General features: G+C 39.4%; 2 protein-coding genes across 5 annotated transcripts in view; one reads left to right on the top strand and one right to left on the bottom strand.

Moving 5' to 3' along the window:
• The first annotated feature begins 1,196 nt into the window (after positions 1 to 1,196).
• LOC131221124 (ALA-interacting subunit 1-like) lies at positions 1,197 to 8,675 on the top strand. The gene is made up of 9 exons (XM_058216267.1): positions 1,197 to 1,578; positions 2,576 to 2,634; positions 2,812 to 2,886; positions 3,803 to 3,928; positions 4,080 to 4,150; positions 5,120 to 5,417; positions 5,797 to 6,086; positions 8,339 to 8,491; positions 8,524 to 8,675. Exons 1-8 carry the CDS (start codon positions 1,497 to 1,499, stop codon positions 8,391 to 8,393), a joined length of 1,056 nt encoding a protein of 351 aa, XP_058072250.1. The 5' UTR covers positions 1,197 to 1,496; the 3' UTR covers positions 8,394 to 8,491; positions 8,524 to 8,675.
• Positions 8,676 to 8,811: 136 nt separating this feature from the next.
• Positions 8,812 to 23,835, bottom strand: part of LOC131221122 (uncharacterized) — a 28,639-nt gene continuing 13,615 nt past the window's right edge. For 2 of the 4 annotated variants that reach the window (XM_058216266.1, XM_058216263.1), the window contains exons 7-8: positions 15,375 to 15,512; positions 8,864 to 9,189 (exon numbers count right to left, since the gene is read on the bottom strand). In XM_058216266.1, the coding sequence (XP_058072249.1) occupies positions 9,061 to 9,189; positions 15,375 to 15,512 (267 nt within the window). In that variant the 3' untranslated portion in view covers positions 8,864 to 9,060. The other 2 variants (XM_058216264.1, XM_058216265.1) reach the window with 2 other exon arrangements.

The following is a 23,835-nucleotide window of genomic DNA, read 5'->3' as shown; positions in this document are numbered from 1 at the left end:
GGCCCAGCACAAGTTGTGGACCCATAAATAAAAAGTCTTTCGATGAGAGGCTATGATGATCTGATTGGTGGGGCTTTCATCTTCACTGTGGCTAAGGAAATTAATGGTTAGAATCTGGCATACGTGTACCACGCGTATGGAAATGAAAGAGTTTTTGATATGGGCGTGGCTTCAGTGAATCCGGATCCACCTCAGGTGGTTGGCACCCTGAATATAGGGCTAACAGTGATGTCTGTTACTTAAATCCACATAGTCGAACCATTTTTAAAGCTCATTTTAGTACATCATCCAAAAAATAAAGTGTGTCGAAATCTTAAGTGTACCACACTACATGAAATGATTAAATCCCCGCGTGTTTGGTCCCTGGAATTGAATGGTATTAAATTTTATTAAATTGAAATAACATCATTTTTGCACAATGATTGCATGTATGGAAATACCATGGTATTGTAGCCATCCAATCCCATGTTTGAGATAAAATTTTTGTTGCAGGAAACATTGGATTAAGCAAAATCATATTTGGTGGCCCATAGAATTGTAATCAATGGACCAAATTCACAATGGATTTCGTTCACTTATACACATATATAACCAAGATGTCATGTGCAGACAATGTATATGGATGGAAGGCATGGATAAACACATGCATCAATGTAGGGCCCATATTTGTAGTGAATTTAACCGATCCTAATTCCATGGGACTAAATGCAATTCCATCTCATCTAATCCCAACCTTTTCTCATCTCCAAAAGTTCACTTAAATTGTAAGGAACGAATGCAATTTTATCCTACCTAATCACATGTAATTCCTTGCACCAAACGTCCCTTAAAAACTTAACGGAGTCTATCTGAATGTTTATTTTTCATCCAACCTGTTGATAAGGCCACGAAGACCTATATAAATAGACCACATAAATGTCATCTTGATCCAAAGCTTTTGTGGCCCGTAATAAGTTTTTAATAGTAAATTACTGATGTTTCTTGTACTATGGTCCATCTGAGATTTGGATTTGTTTCATTTTTTGGATCATACCCTAAAATGTATTTTCAACAAAGATGGACGGCGTGGATGTAGTCACATACATTAAGGAGGGCGGCACAGTGGAAGCCTCGCCCTGTTGATATTTGCAAAGGAGTAAAAAACAAACCGCGTTTCGTTGGTTTGACCCTTCGTTGGTTTGGTCTGCCGGCCAACAAAGACCCTCGCTTCCTCGCTTCTCCCTCTTCTCCTCTGAAAAGTCATTAACAAAAAGAGAGAGAGATTGGAATCCCCCTTCAAATTCTCAAACCCCCATATGTAAGGATTCTCCTTTCAATTTCTCAAACACCCATTTCCTCTCTCTCTCTCTCTCTCTCTCTCTCTCTCTCTCTCCTTTGAAAAGTCAGCAACAAAAATAAGAAGGGAAAGAAATCCCAAAAGAAAGAGAGATAAATTCCCCTCTTGAACTTCTCAAACACCCATCTCTCTCTCTCTCTCTCTCTCTCTCTCTCTCTCTATGAATTCAAGTGCTGAAGCATCCGGAGGGGCCGGATCGGCGGATACGCCAGCACCCAGAAGGAATTCCAAGAGACCCAAATGTAAATCTTCTCTAAAAATCTTAACTTTTGTGCCTTTTCTTTTGGCATGATCGTATGAAGTTTGTGTATTTATCTTTTTAATTATGGTAATCGAGGGATTGTGAAGCAAGTCTTTGTTTTTTTCTTTGTTTTCTTAGGGTAGATTCTGTTCACAGACATCCTTAGTGTGATTTAATTTTGTCGTTGTCGATGCAGTTTCATCTCCTTCCATCGGTTTTTCAATTTTCGTGTTTGTAGTAGGCTCCGTTTGGATTTGTGATTGGATTGAATCGTGAACATTCATTTTAATCAGGTAGAAATGACAGATTAATGATATTTCCTAGTATTCATAACCTGATTGTCACCCCCAAATTGCCCGATTTTAATTTGGGGGCCAGACCCTTGATTTGATATGGTAACAGAGGAAATTTTAATTTGGGTAATTTCCAATTCGTTAGATGAATAATTTCAATTCAATTCAAAAGTGCATCCAAACAGGTCTTATATGGTCATCCATACCGATTAGCTTGGATTGTTATAGCATGATTTCATGTGCTTCCATCCTGCATAAAGCTTCCTGTCCAAAATCTTCTTCATGTGTGCCTAAGACAATGGCAATTTTAAGAAGTTTTCCATCTCTCTTGTGAAATGGGTTGTTTATTCTCCTTTGCCAACTGCACGTGCACATCCCATGCATGACATGTGTGAACCTTGTATGCTATGGGACATCTGAGCCGTCCGTAAAGTGGGCCCCATCATATAGATGGGCTCGCCAAAGAATCAGGCTTGTTGAGTCATCTGGCCAGCCATGCATACAAAGAAAAAAGAAGAAAAGGACAGTTTAAAAAATATTGTCACGGGTCGACATTTAACATACACGTGGCCCACCTGATGAATGGTTTGGATGTCCAGCACATGCTGGGCCGTGCGAGCATATGAAAATTGTTTAATTAGTTGGAAGTTGGAACCATTTTTTCCCATTTCCTAATAACTCATGTAATTCTATTTAATTTCACAGACTCAAGGTTTACTCAACAGGAGCTTCCAGCTTGCAAGCCAATTCTCACACCACAATGGGTAAGCTCCAATCAGATATCTTGCAGCCCGTCTAATGCTCTCTGTATCCTTTACAGCCCCATTTCGAATCTTCAGTTAAACCTCTTAATCATGGAATGGGTGTATTTTATTTGGTAGCCTGTTTCTGGAATTCAGAATTTTGAATAATGTTCATAACAAGCCCCATGATTCTTGCAGGTGATATCCGCATTCACGCTCATCAGCATTGTTTTCATTCCCATCGGCGTTGCTTCCTTGCTTGCTTCTCGGGATGTATGTTTTAGATTGAACAACCATTTGCTTTCTGAATTTTAGGCCGCGTTTGGATGCACAGACAACTTTTTTTTTTTTTTTTTACACACGCACACACACCACCACACACTCACGCCATGGTGGGATGCACAGGCAACTTGAATTGTGAAAAATCAGTTTAATCAAGCGGAATTGGCAACTAATGATTTCTCCTTGTATTCATAATAAGCTAGTAGCCCTCAAATTGTAGTTGCAGTTCTTTTGATTCGAACCTGAAGTGATGTAGTTGCAATTTGAAGCCCATATCCTCAATTTGACCACTACTAAGAAAACTACCCTTTGGTTATGTCTACCTTACGAGACTAGCAATTTCGATTCAATTCAATAGTGTGCCCAAACGCACTCTTATAGCCCGTTTGGATGTAATGTCGACTGTATGGAGGGCAACAGCAATCACTGCATCACCAAAAACAATCAGATTGGTTATTGGTGGAACGGAGATTAATATCCTAAAATGTTGGGTGGATCCCATACCGGAGATTGCAGGTGTGGTCCAAATATGCAGAAAAATGGGGGTTTTGGATCGAGACAAGAGTTTCATCTCTGAACCCTAGTTATGTTGGTGCATCCAAATGGGCCCTTAGGTTGCATTCAAACAGACATTCTGCTGAATGTTCATTTCACCCACATCTGTTTTGAAAAGCATGCTATTTGAAAACACAAAATGCGTACAACAAGCCGTGAGGAATGGACCTTCTCCATCAAAATGGCCTGAAATGGCATGTGAGCTCATTGCATGAAGTCCATTCTATGCAAATGGCCATTCCGCTCAACAGGAATTTAATAGCATCAAAACACTGCCTTCATATGTTTTTGTTTTTTTTTTTTTTTTTCTGTAATCTGTTTGTAGCTGAATATTCCATTCTTCCCTTTTCAGGTAGTTGAAATCATTGATCGGTATGAGACTGAATGCTTGCCGCCAGCATCAAGGAATACGAAGGATGACAAGCTTGCTTACATCCAGAATGCAGCCACAAACAAATCCTGCACCAGAAGTTTAACAGTAAGGTTCCCTTGTTGCAATCTTAACTGAAGAAGCACATTCTTGTGCATATCTAACCCGTTTTTTGCATATCTCTGCTGCATAAGATTCAGATGCTCAAGGTTTCCATGTAATCATGAAATTCTAAGAATGTTGCTGCCATTCCTTGCAGGTGCCGAAGCATATGAAGTCTCCCATTTATGTGTATTATCAGCTCGATAACTTCTATCAGAACCATCGTAGGTATGTATGTGCCATTTTTCTTCCTTTCCACCATTTGATGCTTGTGATTTCCATTTTAGTACTCCCACTCCACAATTTCCACAACACTTCTGACCTATAATGTATAAATATGGTAACTCCATTTTTATCTGGGCAAACTTTTTTTTTTTTTTTGGTTAGCACATTAGTACACACACACCCCACTGTTAGCCACACCCCATTTGAGAATTGATACCAAGACCTCAGTGTTGAAATGAGGTTATCTTCACTCAGTTGACCACTTTGAGCTATGGATCGGGCGAACTTGATGAAATATCATATCATCAAACAGGCCAGCACTTATGCTAGTGGAACCTACCTCTTAGTGATGAACATTGTTCATCTGATTGGGTTAGCGTGGACGGAAGGTGTGGGACAAGATTCCCATATTGTAAAATCTATCCCATCTGATGAGTAGTATTTGCCGATGGTCCACATGCAACAAAAAAATCCAAATGTTGGCTACAACCATATGGAGGAGATTTTTGGTCCATTGCCCACCCGCTGTGTGGCCCACAGATTCCCACATCATAAAATCTATCCAATATGATAAGTAGCCTGCAAATGGATGGTCAAAATAAAATATTGCTGATGGTCCATATGCAAAAATAAAATAAAATAATTCCAAATGTTGGCTGCAACCATATGATGGAGGAGATTTTTGGTCCATTGCCCATCCACTGTGTGGCCCACCAGATGAATGACCTATATTATTGAGAGATGGTCCGACCTGTATAGAATACTTGGCCAAATGAAAACAACGGTGATTCAGGCATGCCAGAATGGATCAGAAATGTTGGTGTTCATATGACTTACCATCAAGCAATCTGTGCCAATTTCTTGACCCGAGTGAATGGGTAAAGGAAAAAGAAAAGAAAAGAAGGGAAAACTAGTATATACAACGTAAGCCCATTTCATCCACCGCAGTATCATGATGACTTTGCATTCCAGATACGTCAAGAGCCGAAATGATGAGCAATTGAGGAAGGCTGGTAAAGAGAATTCCACGAGCTCTTGTGATCCCGAGGACTCTGCAAATGGATCTCCAATTGTTCCTTGTGGTCTTATAGCTTGGAGTTTGTTCAATGACACATACAACTTCACCCGCAACAACCAGGCATTGACAGTGAACAAGACGGATATCTCCTGGAAGAGCGACAGGGAACGCAAGTTTGGCGATAATGTCTTTCCTAAAAACTTCCAGAATGGAACTCTGATTGGCGGTGGAAAGCTAGATCCAAGCTTACCGGTAAGTTGTGCACACTTCTCATTTGTATGGAGTGAGAAAACACAATCATGGATTGAATGCAATAGCCGTGATTGTGATTGGGACTCATGGGGAGTGGGGACACATGCATATATGATGGGTGGGCCCCACCATGTACATGCAGTGGCCTAAACATCAGGTCAGTCCACTACGAAATTGGCTCCATGTGTACACCAGACTTGTAAGTGTTGCACAATTTCACAATTTCTTTTAAGCGTTCATTGTTTTTGTACACATGTTGCCCATCTGATGATCTGAGGTATGCATACCTGATGGACGGCATGGATCTTGGACACATGTTCCATGCATCTCTTATTGCTTTCTGCATTGATCTTTTTTCTAATATGGTTTTCTTGAACAGTTGAGTAAGCAAGAGAACCTCATTGTTTGGATGCGAACCGCTGCCCTCCCGACATTTAGGAAGCTGTATGGGAAGATAGAGGTAGACCTTCAAGCGAATGAAGTCATAACGGTCATGTTGGAGAACAACTACAACACATACAGTTTCAGTGGAAAGAAGAAGTTGGTGCTTTCTACCACAAGCTGGCTGGGGGGGAAGAATGACTTCCTTGGCATCGCATATCTCACAGTTGGTGGGGTATGCTTCTTTCTTGCGATGGCATTCACGGTTGTATATCTGGTCAAGCCAAGGTGAGTTCCATGAAGCATGAACACAATCTAAAAACTTCATTGTGATTATTAAGGAGGAATTCTTGGGTCCTGAATTGTACATGTGGGGGCCAGGTTTGGTGATCCAGGCCATTGATCTTTTGGGCTCCACCATGGATGGGGATGCCCAAGATTCCTCCAAGGTTGGAAGATCCTTGGATCTTTTGCCTGTTTTCTGTCGGAGCTGTGGAGTGTTGTTCTTTTTTCTGAAACCATCTTCTACACAATAATTGAAACATAAGGGCCTTCCAATCTCTTAGATATGTGGGACTCTCCATCCACAGTGGGTGATGGATGCAAGCTAGGAGCATGATTTTCAAACATTAGTCACCTAACCGGCGGGTAATCTCAAACAATCATTGGTAGAAACAATGTTGTCGAATCGCATATGCAGTCATGTGTGAGCACAACCACCTTTTTTTTTTAAAATGAAAAATAGGGAAAATTCAAAAAAAAAAAAAAACTAAGGGGAACTTTCCTAAGTTAATAGATAACTAATTTTACATGTTTAAATTACATATGAGAGAAATAAAATCAATTAAACAATGAATTAAACATCAAGTCATCAACATTCAACGATATAATTAACAAGTAATAAGTAACAATAAAATCAACAAGCTATTTATTTATTATTCTAGAAAATCAACAAGCTATTTTCCTTGAAACTTGAAAGTGCTTGAATCTTGTTCTTCCAACTTCTAAGAGGGAGGGAATGTAGGAGAGAAAGGTTAAGACCACTTAGAAGTAGGAAATAAAAGAGAGAGAGAGAGAGAGAGAGAGAGAGAGAGAGAGAGAGAGAGATCACTTGGAATTAAGAAACGTAAGAGAAGAAGGGAGTAAGAGAGTTTTGGGGTGAGAATATTGCAAATGAAGATTTGGAAGCTTTTTTATAGGCAAAAAGTTGTTTTTTTGCAAAAAAATAAAAATAAAAAATTTAATGTGCCTTGGGCAATATGCAATTGCATATTTTCGCATATGTGATCTACATATGGATATGCGCATATGCAGCTGCACATGACAACACTGGCTAGAAAATAGAAAAAGAAATTCAACTCTAGATAAAAATACCTTGGGATATGAAGCTTTTGCTTTAAAAGCATAGAAAACTTGCACTCTTCAATTAGGGGGCCTTTATATCGCTTTAACCCAATGCGTGACAACTACTAGCCCTTGATTTATAATTAATCTTAACCCCTTGAAACTCTAATTTCCTAAACAAGGCACTTGTTTCTTATCTCATCATGCTATATGATTGTAAAAGATCTTCCGATGTATTTCTGTAACTAAAGATTTCCTAACAGATTTTCAGCAAATGAAACCAGGAAACTAACTCTACAAACAAATGTTAGAGACCATTATAGGGACCACAGCTGGCCCAAATCTCCAGCCTTAAAAAGCTAATTTGTGGGCTGCACTGGATGTCCAAGCCCATATCCCGACACAACCCCACATCCCATCAGTAAATCGGCCATAACTTGATCTCACCCAAAATCTTCTAGTTTTTTTTAGGCTTCTAGGTTGTTTTTGTTTTTGTTTTTTTTTTTTTTCCTTCTTTCTTTCAGCTTCTTGTGGTTGTTAGTTCTGTTTTTCTTTGTTCTCCTTTGGTTTTGGCTTAATAAAAAATTTCATCTTTCCAAAAAAAAAAAAAAAACATGCAATTTTGAGCCCGTTGAAGGGTAACTTGATGGGTTATCCGTGGAATTAGGTTCATTTTGTTCAGGTTCATTTTGTTCGAATGTCAAGTACCTGAAGATTGATCAAAACCTGAAATGCCATTGAGGACCTGTTGGCCCTACTTTTAGCCCATCAATAGATTGGGAATCATGGTTTTTAAGACTCCATGACTTGGACCAACTCGTTTGCTCCTGAGTTGGGTCATGACTCGACCAAGTCGCGGTGATTTGTCTGGGTGACTCTTGGCACTGAACTAGATTGGGACCATCCGAGTCCAGGGGAGTCGCACGGGACTCAAGACCAAGTTGTAAAACCCTATTGTAAATGGCTCATGGACTGCTTCAAGCAGGCCCCACCAGATCAGCTGTGTGCATCAGACTTATTGGTCCCACATGCACAGAAGATCCATTGCCAACTATGCACTTGTGCCTCAGTAGTCGGAATACTATTATTTCCATGAGAAAATTGCCTACAACCAGTTCTCACTTTTTTACCCACTGTGATATGTGTCAGAGTTCCTCTAGTTCCATTGAAATTGAAATTGTTTCTCTTTTTTGCAGGCGTCTTGGGGACCCTTCATATCTATCGTGGAACAGAAATCCTTCAGGGCATTGAATTTTTAGGAGATTTCTTTTGCAGTGTGAATGACAATGGCTTGCCAGTTCTGTGCATTTTGGTGTATGTAATTCACAGATATACACACATACAAACACTTACATACACAGATATACACACATACAAACACGATCTGATATGTGAATTTATAGCTAGCTTCAAGGCATACGAGTCCTTGGGAGTTTGATTTTGTGAGAGTAAGAAATTGATAAAATTCATGTATAATTTCAGAAAAGATAATTTATAGTATTCATGCAATGTGAAAAGCTGTTATTTTACAGATATTTATCAGGTCCTGATGAATTAGGACATGATTGGCCCAGATACCGCCCATTCCATACAAATGGGCCCTAAAAATCTTCCAGATTGTGATGATCCTAGTATCCAATCTTTGGCCTTTTCCTGCATTGCTGCTACATTTTTTACACCTTGAATGATAGGTTGGAGTCTTCCGCCCTACTTGGGGCACCTACAAACTAGTCACATCCCAATGCATTATGACCACTATTCCTCATTTTACAGGTCTCTGTCATTCATTGAATACAGTTCTATCAGGAAAAAATGGCACAACAATGAAAAATTGATAATAATGATAGTGATAGGAAGTTCTATCAAGAAAAAATGGCGTTTCTATTGCCCTGTGATCATGCTTACATGCTTTTGCCATTTACAGTACCCTAAGCAAGAAATTTGTGAGGTATGCGCCTTCAGGGTATGATGGGTCGATTGGATGGTCACAAGCTGCTCCAGCTTCACGTAAAACTGTAATTTTTCTACTTGCCATTGATGCCGCCCCCTGAATGAAAAGTCAATGGAGAAATTTCTGTCAGTGATTATTACCATTGACGGCCTTAAATGCATAAACAGCAAATAATCATCATTCTATTATTGATAACTGATCGCCCACGACCAAGATATTCTGTAAGCAGAAAACAGAAATGGCTATAAGCATCGCCCATTCCAATAAGCAGAAAACAAAAAAGCTAAAACAAGAAGGAAAATTGAAACTATCCCATTGCCGTAAAAGCAGCCACCCATACCAATAAGCAGAAAACAGAAAAAAGCTAAAACAAAAAGGGAAATTGAAACTATCCTATTGCCTTAAAAGCAATCGTCCATTCCAATACATTTACTTTTAACCCTCTTGCAAATTTCTGAAGTCTGGAGTATCGAGTTACCACCAACATGCCCAAAAGCAAGCAATTTGTGCAAGAACAAATCAAATTACGACCAAATGACCAATAGTTTACATGATTATAATGAATACTTGTGATTTTGCCAGAGATGTCAACATGTTGGGTCCACCGAAGTCACCCAAGTTAGGCTTGGAATTGTAGAAACTCCTCAGATTAATTTCAGTTTCCAAAGACGAAGTCAAAGTTAGTTTCTTAGGTAGCTTCGTTAGAAAGTTACCTTAGTTCCTGTTAATGGCAAATGGAACCAAATAATTTTCTTATGGGGATTGATTGGGCCTTTCAACAATCTCACTTTGTCACCTCTACCAATATTGAAATGGATCACATATCTGAACAATCTGCTAGCCTTGATTGAGAGATTCCTGCTATTGGCATCAGATTCTTGAGATTTTCACCAAAATGGCCCCAAGGTATGGCCGTTCTTAAAGAGAATAGCCTCAATTTTTCTTTTTTTCTTTTTTTTTGGGCCTCCTGACAACTTTTTAATTTTTACAGGACCAAAATGTATTTGCCTTTTGGAGTTGTGCCTATACCTGCTTTTCTTACGAGATAAGCTCCGTGGCTCCAATCACAATACATGACGTGGCCATCGTGTAATGATTGGGTCCACTTGAATGCAGATCCAATCAATTCATTCTATTTGTGGCCCACCATTTTAGCAGTAAGATACTAATTTCAGCCTGATACGAGCTCTCTGTAGCCCACAACAACCGATAACGGTGGTCGTTCACTCCCAACTATTTTCTTGTGGTGCGGTTCAACTTATTTGCAGATGTGGCTCATTCTTAAGCACATTGCCTTTTATAAAATTCTGACTCCAATGGAAAAAAGTGAATCGATACATACCCAATGGTGGGTCCCACAAATGGTATCCAAAGACCCCATAGGTAGGGCCAAGTCGGTTGAAGGACCCATTTGAGTTTTCTTTTATTTATTTATTTTACAGAGCCTCTTCCTCTTCCTTTGAAACCTTCCTCCATGGAACCCGCCACCACCTTCTAGCAGAGTTCTTTTTTCGGCATATGACTACTAGCATCACATTCTCTAACATATGCCATTACTATCCATTTCTACGCCCCCCCCCCCCCCCCCCAAAAAAAAAAAAAAGATCATTTCATAGATGACAACCATGACCAGTGAGACCCACCACCACGCTCCTACACTCTAATTCTCTGGCGAACCATTCTCATATGTTCCATTCTCCAATGTGGGATTAGGGTCAGGTGCACATTCCTCCCCTTAACACATGACAACCAAGACCCTTGCTACATGAGGGTCAAGGTTGTCATCTATTAAGGGTTGGGATCGTCATTATGGGCACTTAATGGTTGTCATGTGTTAAAGGTTGTGGTTATTATGTGTAAAGGGTGAGGATTGTGGTTATCATGTGTTAAGGATCTTGGTTGTATGTGTTAAAGGTTGTGGTTGTCATGTGTGAAGGGTTTTGGTTGTCATGTGTTACGGGTCGTGAGGCCCATCAAGGGGTATGTGTTGGATCCACTCTGTCCATTGGATTCGGAATTTAATTTAAGGTTATGGGCCAAAGAATGAGCCACATCTGCAAATAGGGTGGACCAAACTACAAAAAAATAGTTGGGAGTGAACGACCACCATTATCGGTTGTTGTGGACCACAGAGAGCTTGTATCAAGTTGAAATTAGTGTCTTCCTGATGAAATGGTGGGCCACGAAGAGAATGAACAAATTGGATCTGCCTTCAAGTGGCCCAATCATCACGTGATAGCCACGGCATGCATTGGGAATGTGGCTAAGAAGCTTATCCTACAAGCAAAAGCAGGTATGGGCACGGCTCCAAAAGGCAAGGACATTTTGCTCCTATAAAAACTAAAAAGCTATCAAGAGGCCCAAAAAAAAAGGAAAATAAAGAGAGGCTATTCTCTTGCCACGGCCATACCTTGGGGCCATTTGGTAAAAATCCCTAGATTCTCTAGTAATCATGAGGATTGTTTTTCAAATCCTTCGTTTTTCTTTGGGGATCCTTGTGGACCATCTTCCTTCATATTTGTCATACTTCCTCCGACAACATTGCTTCACATCGCATCCCACTCTTCACTAAATCTCCACCACCATGTTCCAAGTAGTGCCTTGTCTTTCTTTGATCTTCCCAGGACCAAGACCACCATCTCTCTCTGCTCTTCATTGCCCAAGATGCAATTTATGGCCCTTGATTTTTCCATTCCCTTCATAAATTTTCAGTTCTTCCAGCACTCTAGTTGGCATCTTGAAAAGAAAGTATACTTAGAGATTCAATAATGAAGCTTTAACTAACATGGCTCATTCCACTGACAAGTAAGATTTCTTCCTATCAAGCAACCTCCTCTCAACATGCTTGATAAAATGATCCAAGAAGGAAGTTGACCAAGGATTTCCACCAAGAGGGAGACCAAGATATCTCATATGAAGGCTCTTTTTCCAAAAACTCATCTGGTATGCTAGAGCTTGCACCTCTTCCTTATGCACGGCTACAACCACCGTATCACTTGTTCCACAATTTAGTCGAAGGCCCGACGCCACTTCTAAACAAAGGAGAGCACCGTTAACGTCTTTCACCTGCTCCCATATGCATCACATTTCATAAGAGTATTGTTCGCAAACTGGAGATCAGAGACCGAAAATAATTTGAACCAACACCAAAACCCCTCACAAGGCAAAGAATGGATGATTGCCGAAAGTGGACCCATACTTTCTACAGCAATAGAGAATAAAAGGGAGATAGTGGGGGGCCCTGCCAAAGATCCCTATAACTGGAGAAACAACCAATTGAAAAGCCATTTGCTAGAATTGAGTACGATAGGCATGATATAAATCCATTTATCTATCTAATCCACAACCCAAACACCATCCTTTAAAGAGGAAATACAACAAGTAGTCATAGTACATGTGATCATAGGCCTTCTCCATGTCGATCTTGAACAAATTTCCTGCTTCAACCTTCGTTTTTCTTGGATCTATACATTTGTTAGCCACAAGAATGCCATCCAAAATCTGCATGTCCTTCACAAATGCCTCATTGAACCACCAAAATGATCAAACTCATGACTTTTTTTAATTTGACTGACAAAACATTTGCCAAGGATTTTATGTATCCCTCCAACCAAGACAACTGACATAAAGTCTTTCATATCGGATGCCCCTTCAACCTTATGATCAGAGTGATGAAAAGTGGTGTTAAGAACGTTATTAAAGATAACACTATCATGAAATTCCTTTAAGAAACACATGAATCTTTCTCAAACATATAGATATAGTAGCAACCCTGAAAGAAAGCCACAGAAAAACCGAATGACCTGGGGGCCATATCCGTGTCCATGTCCCCAATAATTTTGCAGATTGCCTCCTCTCAAAGTCTCTCTCAACCATACCCACAGCCTCCTGAGAGATGCACTTGAAAGACAAATCATAAAGAGATGGCTAAGATAGGTTATATGATGCAGGATGGTTTTCTAAACTAGGATGATAGATGAAATCAGATTTTCAGTTTAAAACATGAGCAATAAAAGTACGAAATTTCAGCAACATCATCATAAATCAAACAATTAATCAAATAAGCAATTACATGTAATCCTAGGCTACCACATGCTTGTACGAAGGAACTAGTAAGATGTTAATTTGAAATAGGCCCAATGGAATTAAGAAATTCCATCCAAAACATGAGGGTGGAACTATTTTAAAGGGAATCACCTAAGTCCTAAAGGGATTCTAAAGGATTCTAGGTTTAGGGAAATTAGGGTTAGGGTTAGGGTTTGGAAATTGGGAAAATATGAAATTACGATTTATTTGAAAGGGGGATCTAGGGTTTTAGGTTAGGGTTTGGCTGAAGAAAGAAGAATAAAGAAGATGTAAGAAAAATGCTAAAGTAAGGTCCATAAAACAGTCTGTACGGACTCACGTGCGGTTGGACATTTTGTTCATGTATAGGTTGGGATGATTTGGGTTTAAGAAGAAAAGGGAAAAAATGATAAAGGAGAAAAAGACTTGAGAGGAAAAGAGACGAGAAAAAATACCTTTGGATCTTGAGAAGAGATGGATAAACAAGGCTTCACACCAAGATAGTTTTCATTCGGATTCACACCGAATGGGGTTTCACACCACATTCTCCATAAACACAAAAGAGAGGAGAACTTCAAGTTTTTTTCATTAACATCACATAATAAAAAAATGCTAGGGCATCCAAGTCTTTATAGTCTAAAAGTTGGTCTTTTACAAAAAGACCATTAATGAAAAACTTGTTTGCTTTTAACTTAGCAAATCCCCAAATAAAAAAAGAAAAAAAAAAAGAAGCATAAAACCAATAAAACATGTAAATAAAATCTCAAAAGGTAAACTAAGTGCTCAAAACAAAAATCATTATAATCCTGAGAAACTAAGACTATCAGATGAACTTTGAAGACGTCCACGATCAAGTTGCATCCAACGGTCCGATTGTGAAGTCCTCGTGATCAAATAGTCCAAAAAATCATCCACACAACCCACATGCTATGTGGCTCCTCGGGACTCGAACGGCACCTAGCCTCAGGGACATTAGGGCTCGGACCCTCCTTTGATATGTGTGTAATGGCGTCCGTGAAGTGATGTCCCCATCATTCTATTTTCTAACACTCAATACAAAAGGAAAAAAAAAAAAAATCCTTCTTGAAGGTATATTCTAGAACTTTGAGGGTTATGTTCCAGCCCCTTCGAAGAAGCGTTTGGAGAAACTTCTCTTTCGGTCTTTTGAAGTTCTCCCGAGTAAATTCAATTTGTAGTCTCCTCCTTTCTTTGTCTATATCTTTAGTCCATTCTTTGTTTGGCTAACCATGGTCTTTGGGCTTGAATGACTATGATTTGAGAGAACACAGATTCTACGATCATCAGATAGGAAAACAGAGTACCCAAGTTTCTCCACATATCAACTACCGTTGAAATGTAAAAAAATAAATTAGTGTTACTATGAGATGGAGATGCTCTTTAATGTCAACACAACCAAATGGGAGGATTGTGATATCCATGCAAGGAAGTGAAGACAACAGAAGAAATGTCAATATCGGAGCGATAAGAGTCAATAGACCATTGGCAAGCCATTTTCTGAGACCAGGCCGTTTACTACCATTTCCAAGTGGTGGTGACTCATCCATCACAACTGCTGCCTATTGTGAAAACCAGGCAACAGAATGAAAACAACAGAATAAATGTCAACATTGATGTGGATGCAGTCGACCATGAACAAGTCAATTTTTGGGACAAGATGGTTCCCCACCATATGCTAAACGGTGGTGACTCAGCCACCATCCAGATTGCCTGTCCTGTTGTGGATGGAACATAATCTGAAAATTATAAAGAACAATCCTAACAACCCAATTGGTGGCACCATCTAATTGACAGCTAAAATAAGTTGGTCAGGGTTCCATATACAATGGCAAACTTACATTGTTAAGATCTCATCCAATGAGCATGATTTTTGGACTGTACTCTATCCCTAATAAGGCATGTGATTTGGATGATTGTCACAGACATGTGTCCCCATGTGTGGTGATGAATCACCACCATTTACAAATGGTGGTGTTATGTAGACTGTACGTACAGCCCATTGTTTATTGATTCCGTCCAGCTTAAGGAAATATTTGGAAGGGTTATGTTTTGTACATTATCCAGCAATAACTACCACAACCAAATCAAACATCTGACAGAAAGTATTGAACAACCTTATGCTGTAAGCATTAAAGGTTCCTTGTACGTCGGTAAGCTTTTTCAAAAGTATCTAAGAAAGAATTTGAGTAATGACTTACCTGAAGGATACGTAGGAACATTCCGCTTTGGGTCATAGCTCCCGAACAGGAGCAAGTCATGAGAAGACCACCTCTCTTCGTAATTTGCATTGCTAAAGAGTTCAAACTTCTGTACATACCAGATGCACTTTGTAGAACCTGAAAGGAACATTTGACCCAATAAGTACCAAAAAATTAATTAAATTTGTCCTTCGAAATATATTGACAAAAAAGTTTGATATTTTTGAAGTTCCTTTTTGTTTAGAAAAAGTCTTTTAAGGCTTCTCAAACCCCAAATTCCGCACTTCGGGAAAAATCAAAGTTTTGCTTCTGATAAGGCCAAAACGAGAACTAAAAAAAGAAAATCCTCATAAGGTACCTTACACACAATACAACCCAATTCCTCAATCTGTTTCTTTCACTATTTGAGTCCATAAGCATACACAGGCTCTAGAAGCAAGCATGGGAATTTATGGTAGGAAATGTGTATGTATTTGAGCTGATCCGGTGCCTCTAGAGGCACGGGATTCACTGCACCTCCACATTGTTATATACACATGACATAAGTCAATGAAATCCAGACATACATTCAATGTGTTCAATAGTGAATGGGCCAAAATCAAAGAGGTCATATTATATATATATATATATATATATATATATATATATATATAGGGAAAAGGTACTATACGCTCGACCGTATTGGACCTTTCATAAGGTCGAGTGGTGGCGTCACGTTATTCGTCGAATGGTGAGGAAATTTTATAAGGAAACTAAATAAACAAAACCGTGAGAAATTTGGTAGGAAAGGGACGCGAATTAGCTATTGACAGGTCGGGGAGTGGGACTTGCTACTGAAGTTACCTAACCAAGTTTTGTGGGCCTCATCATGATGTATATTATGTATCCACTCCGTCCATCCATTTGGAGAGATCATATTATAGCATGATCCAGAGAATGAGTCAGATCAAATCATCAAAAGCTTAAGTGGACCACCACAGACAATAGTGGAGAGAGTGATGCCCACCGTTAAAAACTTCTAAGTGTTACAAAAGTTTTAAATTAAGCTAATATTTGAACTTTTTGTATTTCATGTCTGCGTTAACACATGAACAGGTTGGATCTCAAATAAACATCATGATGGACCTTAGGACGGTTTCAACGGTGGTCGTCACTATCCCCGCTGTTTTCTATGGTGGGTCCACTCGAGCTTTGGATCTTCCTCATTCTTTGGATCATACCCTAAAATGATCTCTCCAAATGGATGGACGGTGTGGATACAACACATATATTGTGGTGGGCCCACAAAATTCGATGACGTGACTTCTGCAGCGAGTTTGGCTACTCAACCGTCACCAGCTAATTCGCGCCAGTCAGGAAACTTGCTATAATACGTGCGCACTTCACTCCTAGATTCTATGATTAGCTGAAGTCATGTTCTATGGGTCCCAGCATGATGTATGTATTATATCCACACCGTTCATCCACTTTAAGAGATCATATTATGGCATTATCCAAAGAATGAGGCAGATCAAAAGCTTTAGTGGACCCCACCACAGAAAAAGTGTGGAGAGTGATGCTCACGCTTAAAATCATCCTAAGGCCCACTGCACTGTTTATTTGACATCCAAACTATTGATTAGGTCATGCGGACCCATGTGAAGGAAAAAAACAAAGATCAACTTGATCCAAAACTTTTATGGCCCCCCCAAAAAATTTAATGGTCGACACCTATTCAACACTGTTTCCTGTAATGTGGTCCACTTGAGATTGAGATATACCCCATTTTTTGTCTCATTACCACAAAATGATCTAGAAAAACATATAGACGGCATAGATGAAACACATACAGCATGGTGGGGGCCATATAGCACCAACCACCCTCCATTTGCTGGTGGCGGGGGAGTAGCCAGTAGGCCAACGGAAGCAGATTTCCTACTAAAGCCTCACCCTTCGCAAAAGGATTCTGTGTGGAGCCTACTGTGATCTTTGTGTGAAATCCAACCCATTCATTCGTTTTTAGATATCATTTTAGGACATTATACCGAAAATGAGGAGGATCCAAAATTCAAGTAGGCCATACGAGATGAAACATGACAGAAAGGAATGTTTACCGTTGAAACCTTCCTAGGCTTCACCTTGGTGTTTATATTCCATCCAAACCGTTTGTAAGGTCATTTTCACTGATATGAAATGAAAACACCATGAACATAAACCAATACAAAACTTTTGTAGCCATATGAATGTTTCAACGGTGGTAACTAAATCCCCGTTGTTTCCTTTCATGTGTCCCATTTAATTTCTGGATCCTGCTCATTTTTGGTCAGATGTCGTAAGATGATTTTAAAAAACGGATGGACTGGTCGAATTTATCACAAACATCATAGTGAGCCCCACACAGAATTCTAGCACGTGATCTTCCAACAACGAAAGGCTCCACGGATAAATTTCTTACGATTTTGTTTATTTAGTTCCTTATAAAATTTCCTCACCATCCGCACGAATAACTTGCCGCCACCACTCAACCTTATGGAAGGTACAATACGGTCGAGCGTATAGTACCTTTTCCCATATATATATATAACTGATAACTGGAAATTTAACTTGTTGATTGTAGTCAATGTTGTTGTAATTAATCCACAAGTTGATTACAATCAACCTAAGTACTAGAAGGGTCCCTACTCCTTACTCATGGCTCAATGGTAGACTCACAAGAGTTTCAATACTGAGGTCATGGGTTCGAGCACCCATTGTGGTGTGTGTCGGTGTGAGTGTGAAAAGGTAAAAAGAAAAAAGAAAAAGGAAAAAGGGAAAGGAAAAAAGAAAGAAAGAAAGAAAGAAACCTAAGTAATAGACTATTAGATAGTGCTCAATCGCAAGCAACCTAGGTATTAGTCTATTACATTGTGCATGTGGGATTTTTGTGCTCTCATTGCCTGTCCCCATACCAGAAAAAGGAGGGTTGCGTCAGGTTGGCAGCCAGCATCAAACTTATGTCATAACTTTCATCATGAATCCGAACAATATGACATTCCAAAATAGAGGGGAATGTAGAACAGGATTCGTGTAGCCAACCCTAATTAATTGGGATAAGGCTTAGATGATGATGATGAACTGATAATGGGAAATTTCATTAGAAAAGAACCGCAGAGCGGGAAAATAGCCCTAGAGGGACCAACAAAAAGGGGGGGGGGGGCGTGAACACTGGCAAAAAAGAACTAAGAGCCGAGCCACCTTGTTAAACAGTTAAACTGTTTAACCAGGGGCAGACAAAAAGGGGGGGCTTTACCCTTCACAGTGACACCAATCCTTCCACAAAGAATCAAACGGCCTTGTATAGAATTCTGAGGATGAAATAGCCCATTCCAGGATGGCTCCCTTAAGCTTATCCACCAAAGTGTAGACAGAAATCTGAACGTCCTTAAAAATTCCATTGTTCCTTTCTTTCCATATTTCCCAACATAATGCACATGGCACCAGCTTCTGCACCTGCTTCCTCTTCCCACAGATCAGGAAGCTTTTCCAACAAATGAATTCTTCCTCAACAAGAGACCTCTGGAGCAGGCTATATCGAATCCAAAAAGGAAGGAATTCCAAATATCAGACACTACTGAACAATGATGGAGCAATGAGCAGCAATTTTTTCATCATCTGTGCACATAATACACCTATTGGGAATGGCCATACCTCAGCCCTTCACTCTGTCTAATGTCAGAATTTTTCGACATATTGTTAGCCAGATAAATGCTGATACTCTTGGCAGAGATGGGGATTTCCACAAGAGCTTTGCAAACCTCAATGTGGGATCGTTGGTTGCATGATGGACAAAAGATTTTGCCGAAAAATTGCAGGATTTCTCCCATCTCCAGACCCTTTCATCTTCTTCCAGCAGTGATAGACGAACATTCTGCAATAAGGTTAGAAGAGAAGCAGAGCAATAATTTCTTCATTCCATCATATTTATTCTCAACACAATGTCCCACAGTTTGTTAGAACATGTGATATCCGCACATGCTTTCTCCAAAACGTCTCTCTTCTGCTCTGATCTGTAAAGGCAAGGAAATCTGGATGCAAAAGGGCTGATGCCAAGATAATCATCTTCCCAAAAGAGGATAAAATCTCCATTATTAACCCAAAAAACTAAACCCATCCTGTGAAGTCTTACCCCACATGCTCAAACTATCGTCCATACCAACGATGTCTTTCCATAATCTAGATACTGATGAGCTTCAAGAAATAACTGAATCCCAAGTTCCCAACCCTGGTCGCTGTTCCATACATTTCCACGATAACTTTCTCCCACAATGCCCCTTTCCTTCCTGAAACACCGCCACCATTTGCTAAGAAGACTTTGATTCCTCTCCAATGCCTTGCCAATCCCTAAACCCTCAACTTCCTTGGCCTCTCTTTCCTTCCCGAACACCACCACCATTTGCTAAGAAGACTTTGATTCCTCTCCCACACCTTGCCAACGCCTAAACCTCCAACTTCCTTGGCCTTCTGGACCTCTTCCCATTTCACTAAGTGGAGCTTTTCTTATCCGCTGCAGAACCCCGAAAAAATCGCCACTGAATTTTTTCAATCTTCGCTACTACGAATGCTGGAATCTTGAATGAGGCAGAAAACAGGAAGATTCGCCAATGCTGATTTGATGTGTACTTCTCCCTCCAAAAGACAAATATTCACACTTTCAAGAAGCCAACCTCTTCTTGATCCTTTCAATAACAGGGGCCCAAATGCTTGAGGCAGATCCACTCGCCCCCAACAGCAGACCTAATTATGTAATTGGGAAGAATTGGGTTCTGCAACCAATCAGATTAACAAGCTGGCTGAGGCAAGGCCCGAAACCACCTTGAAACATCTAAGAATGAAATGTGACCAAAGAGCTCATATTGATTGGGCAATCAAAACCTACCTCTCCCTGGCTGAGGCAAGGCCCTAAACCACCTCAAAACATCTGAGAATGAAATGCGACCAAAGAGGTCAGATTGATTGGACAATCAAAACCTCCCTCCTTCCCTCACCATATGTAGGGTTGTAAACAGGTCGGTTACAGGTCAGATATTGAAATATCCTATTCGATAGCAGACTTGGATATTGAATACAGATACGAATTTAGGTATTATCGAACATAGTCGAATAGAAGCCAGATACAGATATCATCTAAAGAAGTTGGGTGTACGTTGGATAGTTAGGTAGGATATCTGACTAATATACAATTAAAAACTTTAAAAAAAAAAAAATAAGTTAATACCTAATAGAATTAACAAAATTTTCCAAAATAGAAAATTTGACATTTCACCATAGATAAAATAACAATATTTCCACAACATAATTAGCTAATATCAAGCTACAAATCCTAGAGCATTTACATAAATATTTGCCTACTTTAACGAAAGATCAAAGTCAATTGTCAGCAATGGTCACCGTATCAACCTCTTCAACCACATTAATGTTAGTCAAAACTCAAAACCTTGGAATTTAATATATCACTATATTAGGATTTAATATATTAGTCAAAATATTGGGTAAATTATGAAAATGTCAAAATGCCCTCCGGGAATTGGGCAAGCAGAAACAAATATGGAAATATCTGTATCAGGCCCGCTTAGAAGTCGGATAATTGGATAAAAAATTTCGAATGGGGTAAAAATTCTATATTAGAATCTGATTTTCTCGGTTCAGATATGTTGGGTAATAGCGTAAACAGATATCCATTGTCATCCTTAGCCGTGCGACTGACGTCAGTGCTGTGCGAACATTGCCTCCCTTTAAGGCATAGATTGCATAGCCTTGTAGCTCTTGATTTTACACGATTTGTCATCATTTTTCAAAGATTTTGCAGCAAGTTTTTGGTGGACTTTCTCCAGATCTAGAGAAAAAAATATATATACCAAAAATCCTTTTTGGGTATTGGGTTGCAAGTCCAATGTGTCTTATCCTTCAAAAAAAAGTCCAGTGTCTTTAACGCATGGTGAGTTTTTCCTGAAATAGCTTTGTAGTCCAGCCCTATTTTAGGAATTTTGGATTTCCTCTCAAGCTGTTTTTCAGATCTAGAGTTATGACATGTAGTAGTATGTTTGAATCAACTTTTGTGTGAATGCTTGCTTTGACAAAGGGCCATGTACATTGAATCAGGAGTTGGCAGTGTTGATTGATCTCTTCTTGAGTTGTGTGGGGTATATGTGCTTCCAATCATGTGTATGGATGTAGGTGTGATTGCTTGAGGGTGTATTAACGATCCAGTGTGGACTAGATCCCAGCTTCTAATTTGATCTATTTTGAATGGAAGCAGCAGTTCAATGGAAGGAATATCGAGTTTGAGTGGATCTTAAGGGATTGTTCTCAACTGAAAGTTTACAGATCACTACTATAAAGGTTTATAGTGAGAATCATTAGAATGGTTCAAACTGGCAAAAACATCTATCAGTGGGAGAAAAACCGGGCTATTTGGATGGTACAACTGTGGAGCCAAAGGTTGATGCTCTCCCATGCTGATGGGAAAGCAGATAATAAGACATATGCTGTTGTTGCTTCATTCTATGAAACCTAAAATTAGAAACACATTCATGTACAGAGAGACTGCAAAGGATACTTGGGACTCCATTGCCTGTTATTCTCAGGAAAGAAATGTGGATGGGATTATTCCATTGACCAAAGAGATTCTTCATTCCGGCAGGCGACTAGTCTGTGGGGGATTATTACTCCATGCTTCATGAGATGTGGCTTGAGATATCATTGATCATTAGACCATGTTGTGATAAAGAGCATAGGGCTGAATAGAAGAACAACAGATCTTCGATCTTCTGGTGGGCCTTAATCCAAAAGATGAACCAATTCATACTTATACTCTTAGTTGAGAGCCTCCTTCTATCCATAAGGGCAGTTTTCTCATTGCTTCAACGTGAGGAAAGCTGTTGAAAAGTGATGCTACTTATAGATACCATACATCATTGATATGCTCTTGCTGGGTCATATGGTCACGATGTTGGAGGAAGAGGTTATAGTGGTAAATTCCAGGGGTGACATGATTGTGGTGGTCGATATGGTGGATTTGGTGATGTGTTGTTGTCCATAGTCATGCTGGATGTGGTCACAGTAGTGGTGCAACAGATGATAAAGATAAGCTGTATTATACTCGCTGTGGACGACTGGATATATCCAATGTTTTAAATGTCGTTATTGCGTAAAGTATCACACCCTTGGGATACGGATAACTATCGGTTATCGCATGGGATATATTGGTTGTATCGCGTAATGTATCGATGTTGTTGGGAAACATGGGAACATTGGGAAATTGGTCAAATTTTTCAATGAAACTTCAGGGATTGTTGAAAAAGACATCAATACACACTTAGTAATTAAAACATTACAAAAAATGTACACATAATAGGAGTTTCCTTTGTATGGGGTCCTAATATATGTGCTTTCCAACTAAACTGATGCACGTATATTCAAAGTCTATTCATATAATTTATAAGCATAAGAAGACATGTATGGAAACACAAGCAATACATTCAAAAGCAAAAGAAGAATCACTAGATCAAGTTACATACATGTTTAATTTTGTGTTTGGATACAAAGATTGCAACTAATTTGTGAGAAATTGAGAAAATTTGTTTTTTCTCAATTTTTCGCTACTAGACCCGTCTCCCACAAATCTCGAAATTGAAGTTCCAAATCCATGATTTTTCATAAAAAACATGAAGAATCATAGATTTGTAACCATTTGACACTGGTTTAACATGAATTACAACAAAAACATGCATAAAATTTTAAAAATACTCACTGGATTGAATAGGTGGGATATATCGGCACTACATGTGCATTTCGTATCGCACGGGTGGGATACAAGACGTATCGTGGGATATATTGGCTGATATCGTCGATATTTAAAACACTGGATATATCATACAAGGAAGACATTGTGGGATCTTGTTGACTACCCCACAAGGGAAGCATATTTTGCATCTACTGAAGGCAAAAGAGTTGCTTCAATTGACTCCCATGATATGTCTTCCTTTGGTGCTTCTAACAAACTACCACCAGATGAGATCTCAGAGCTGCATCAACATCTCTCTGTCATTGAAGGTGCTCCTTCTCTACATCTTATGTCTAACGAGTTAGGAATATCTACATATGCTCATTTTGTATCTACATCATTCATGAGTCCGTCCTGGATCACATGTTCTGGTGCTTCAGATCATATGACCAATACAAACTCTAAGGCGTCTTCCTATTTTTCGTCAATGAAGACAGCTTATGGGTCCAATACCCATGCTAAGGGAATAGGAACTATCAGTTTGGCTCCATCGTTATCATTTCTTCTACTCTTCATGTTCCAAATTTGTTATTAAATTAATAGTTTGTCAGTATTCTTCCTAAGTCTCGTGTGTTTTATGAACTGAAGATGGACAAATGATTGGGGGTGGCCATGAGAGTGGTGGCCTCTACCTGTTCCACCCTTCAAATAATATCGGAT

This window comes from Magnolia sinica, chromosome 12 (genome assembly GCF_029962835.1).
Source record: "Magnolia sinica isolate HGM2019 chromosome 12, MsV1, whole genome shotgun sequence".
Classification (NCBI taxonomy): Eukaryota; Viridiplantae; Streptophyta; class Magnoliopsida; order Magnoliales; family Magnoliaceae; genus Magnolia; species Magnolia sinica.
Note: the sequence above shows the minus strand (reverse complement) of the source record. Positions and strands in the feature narration are given on the sequence as shown.

What these genes read in the sequence shown, in the direction of transcription:
- LOC131221124 (XM_058216267.1), top strand. Translation starts at nt 1,497, where the DNA reads ATGAATTCAAGTGCTGAAGCATCCGGAGGGGCCGGATCGGCGGATACG. An exon ending in CAATTCTCACACCACAATGG is followed by an intron (nt 2,635 to 2,811) that starts GTAAGCTCCAAT and finishes TGATTCTTGCAG; the next exon opens with GTGATATCCGCATTCACGCT. An exon ending in TTCTATCAGAACCATCGTAG is followed by an intron (nt 4,151 to 5,119) that starts GTATGTATGTGC and finishes TTTGCATTCCAG; the next exon opens with ATACGTCAAGAGCCGAAATG.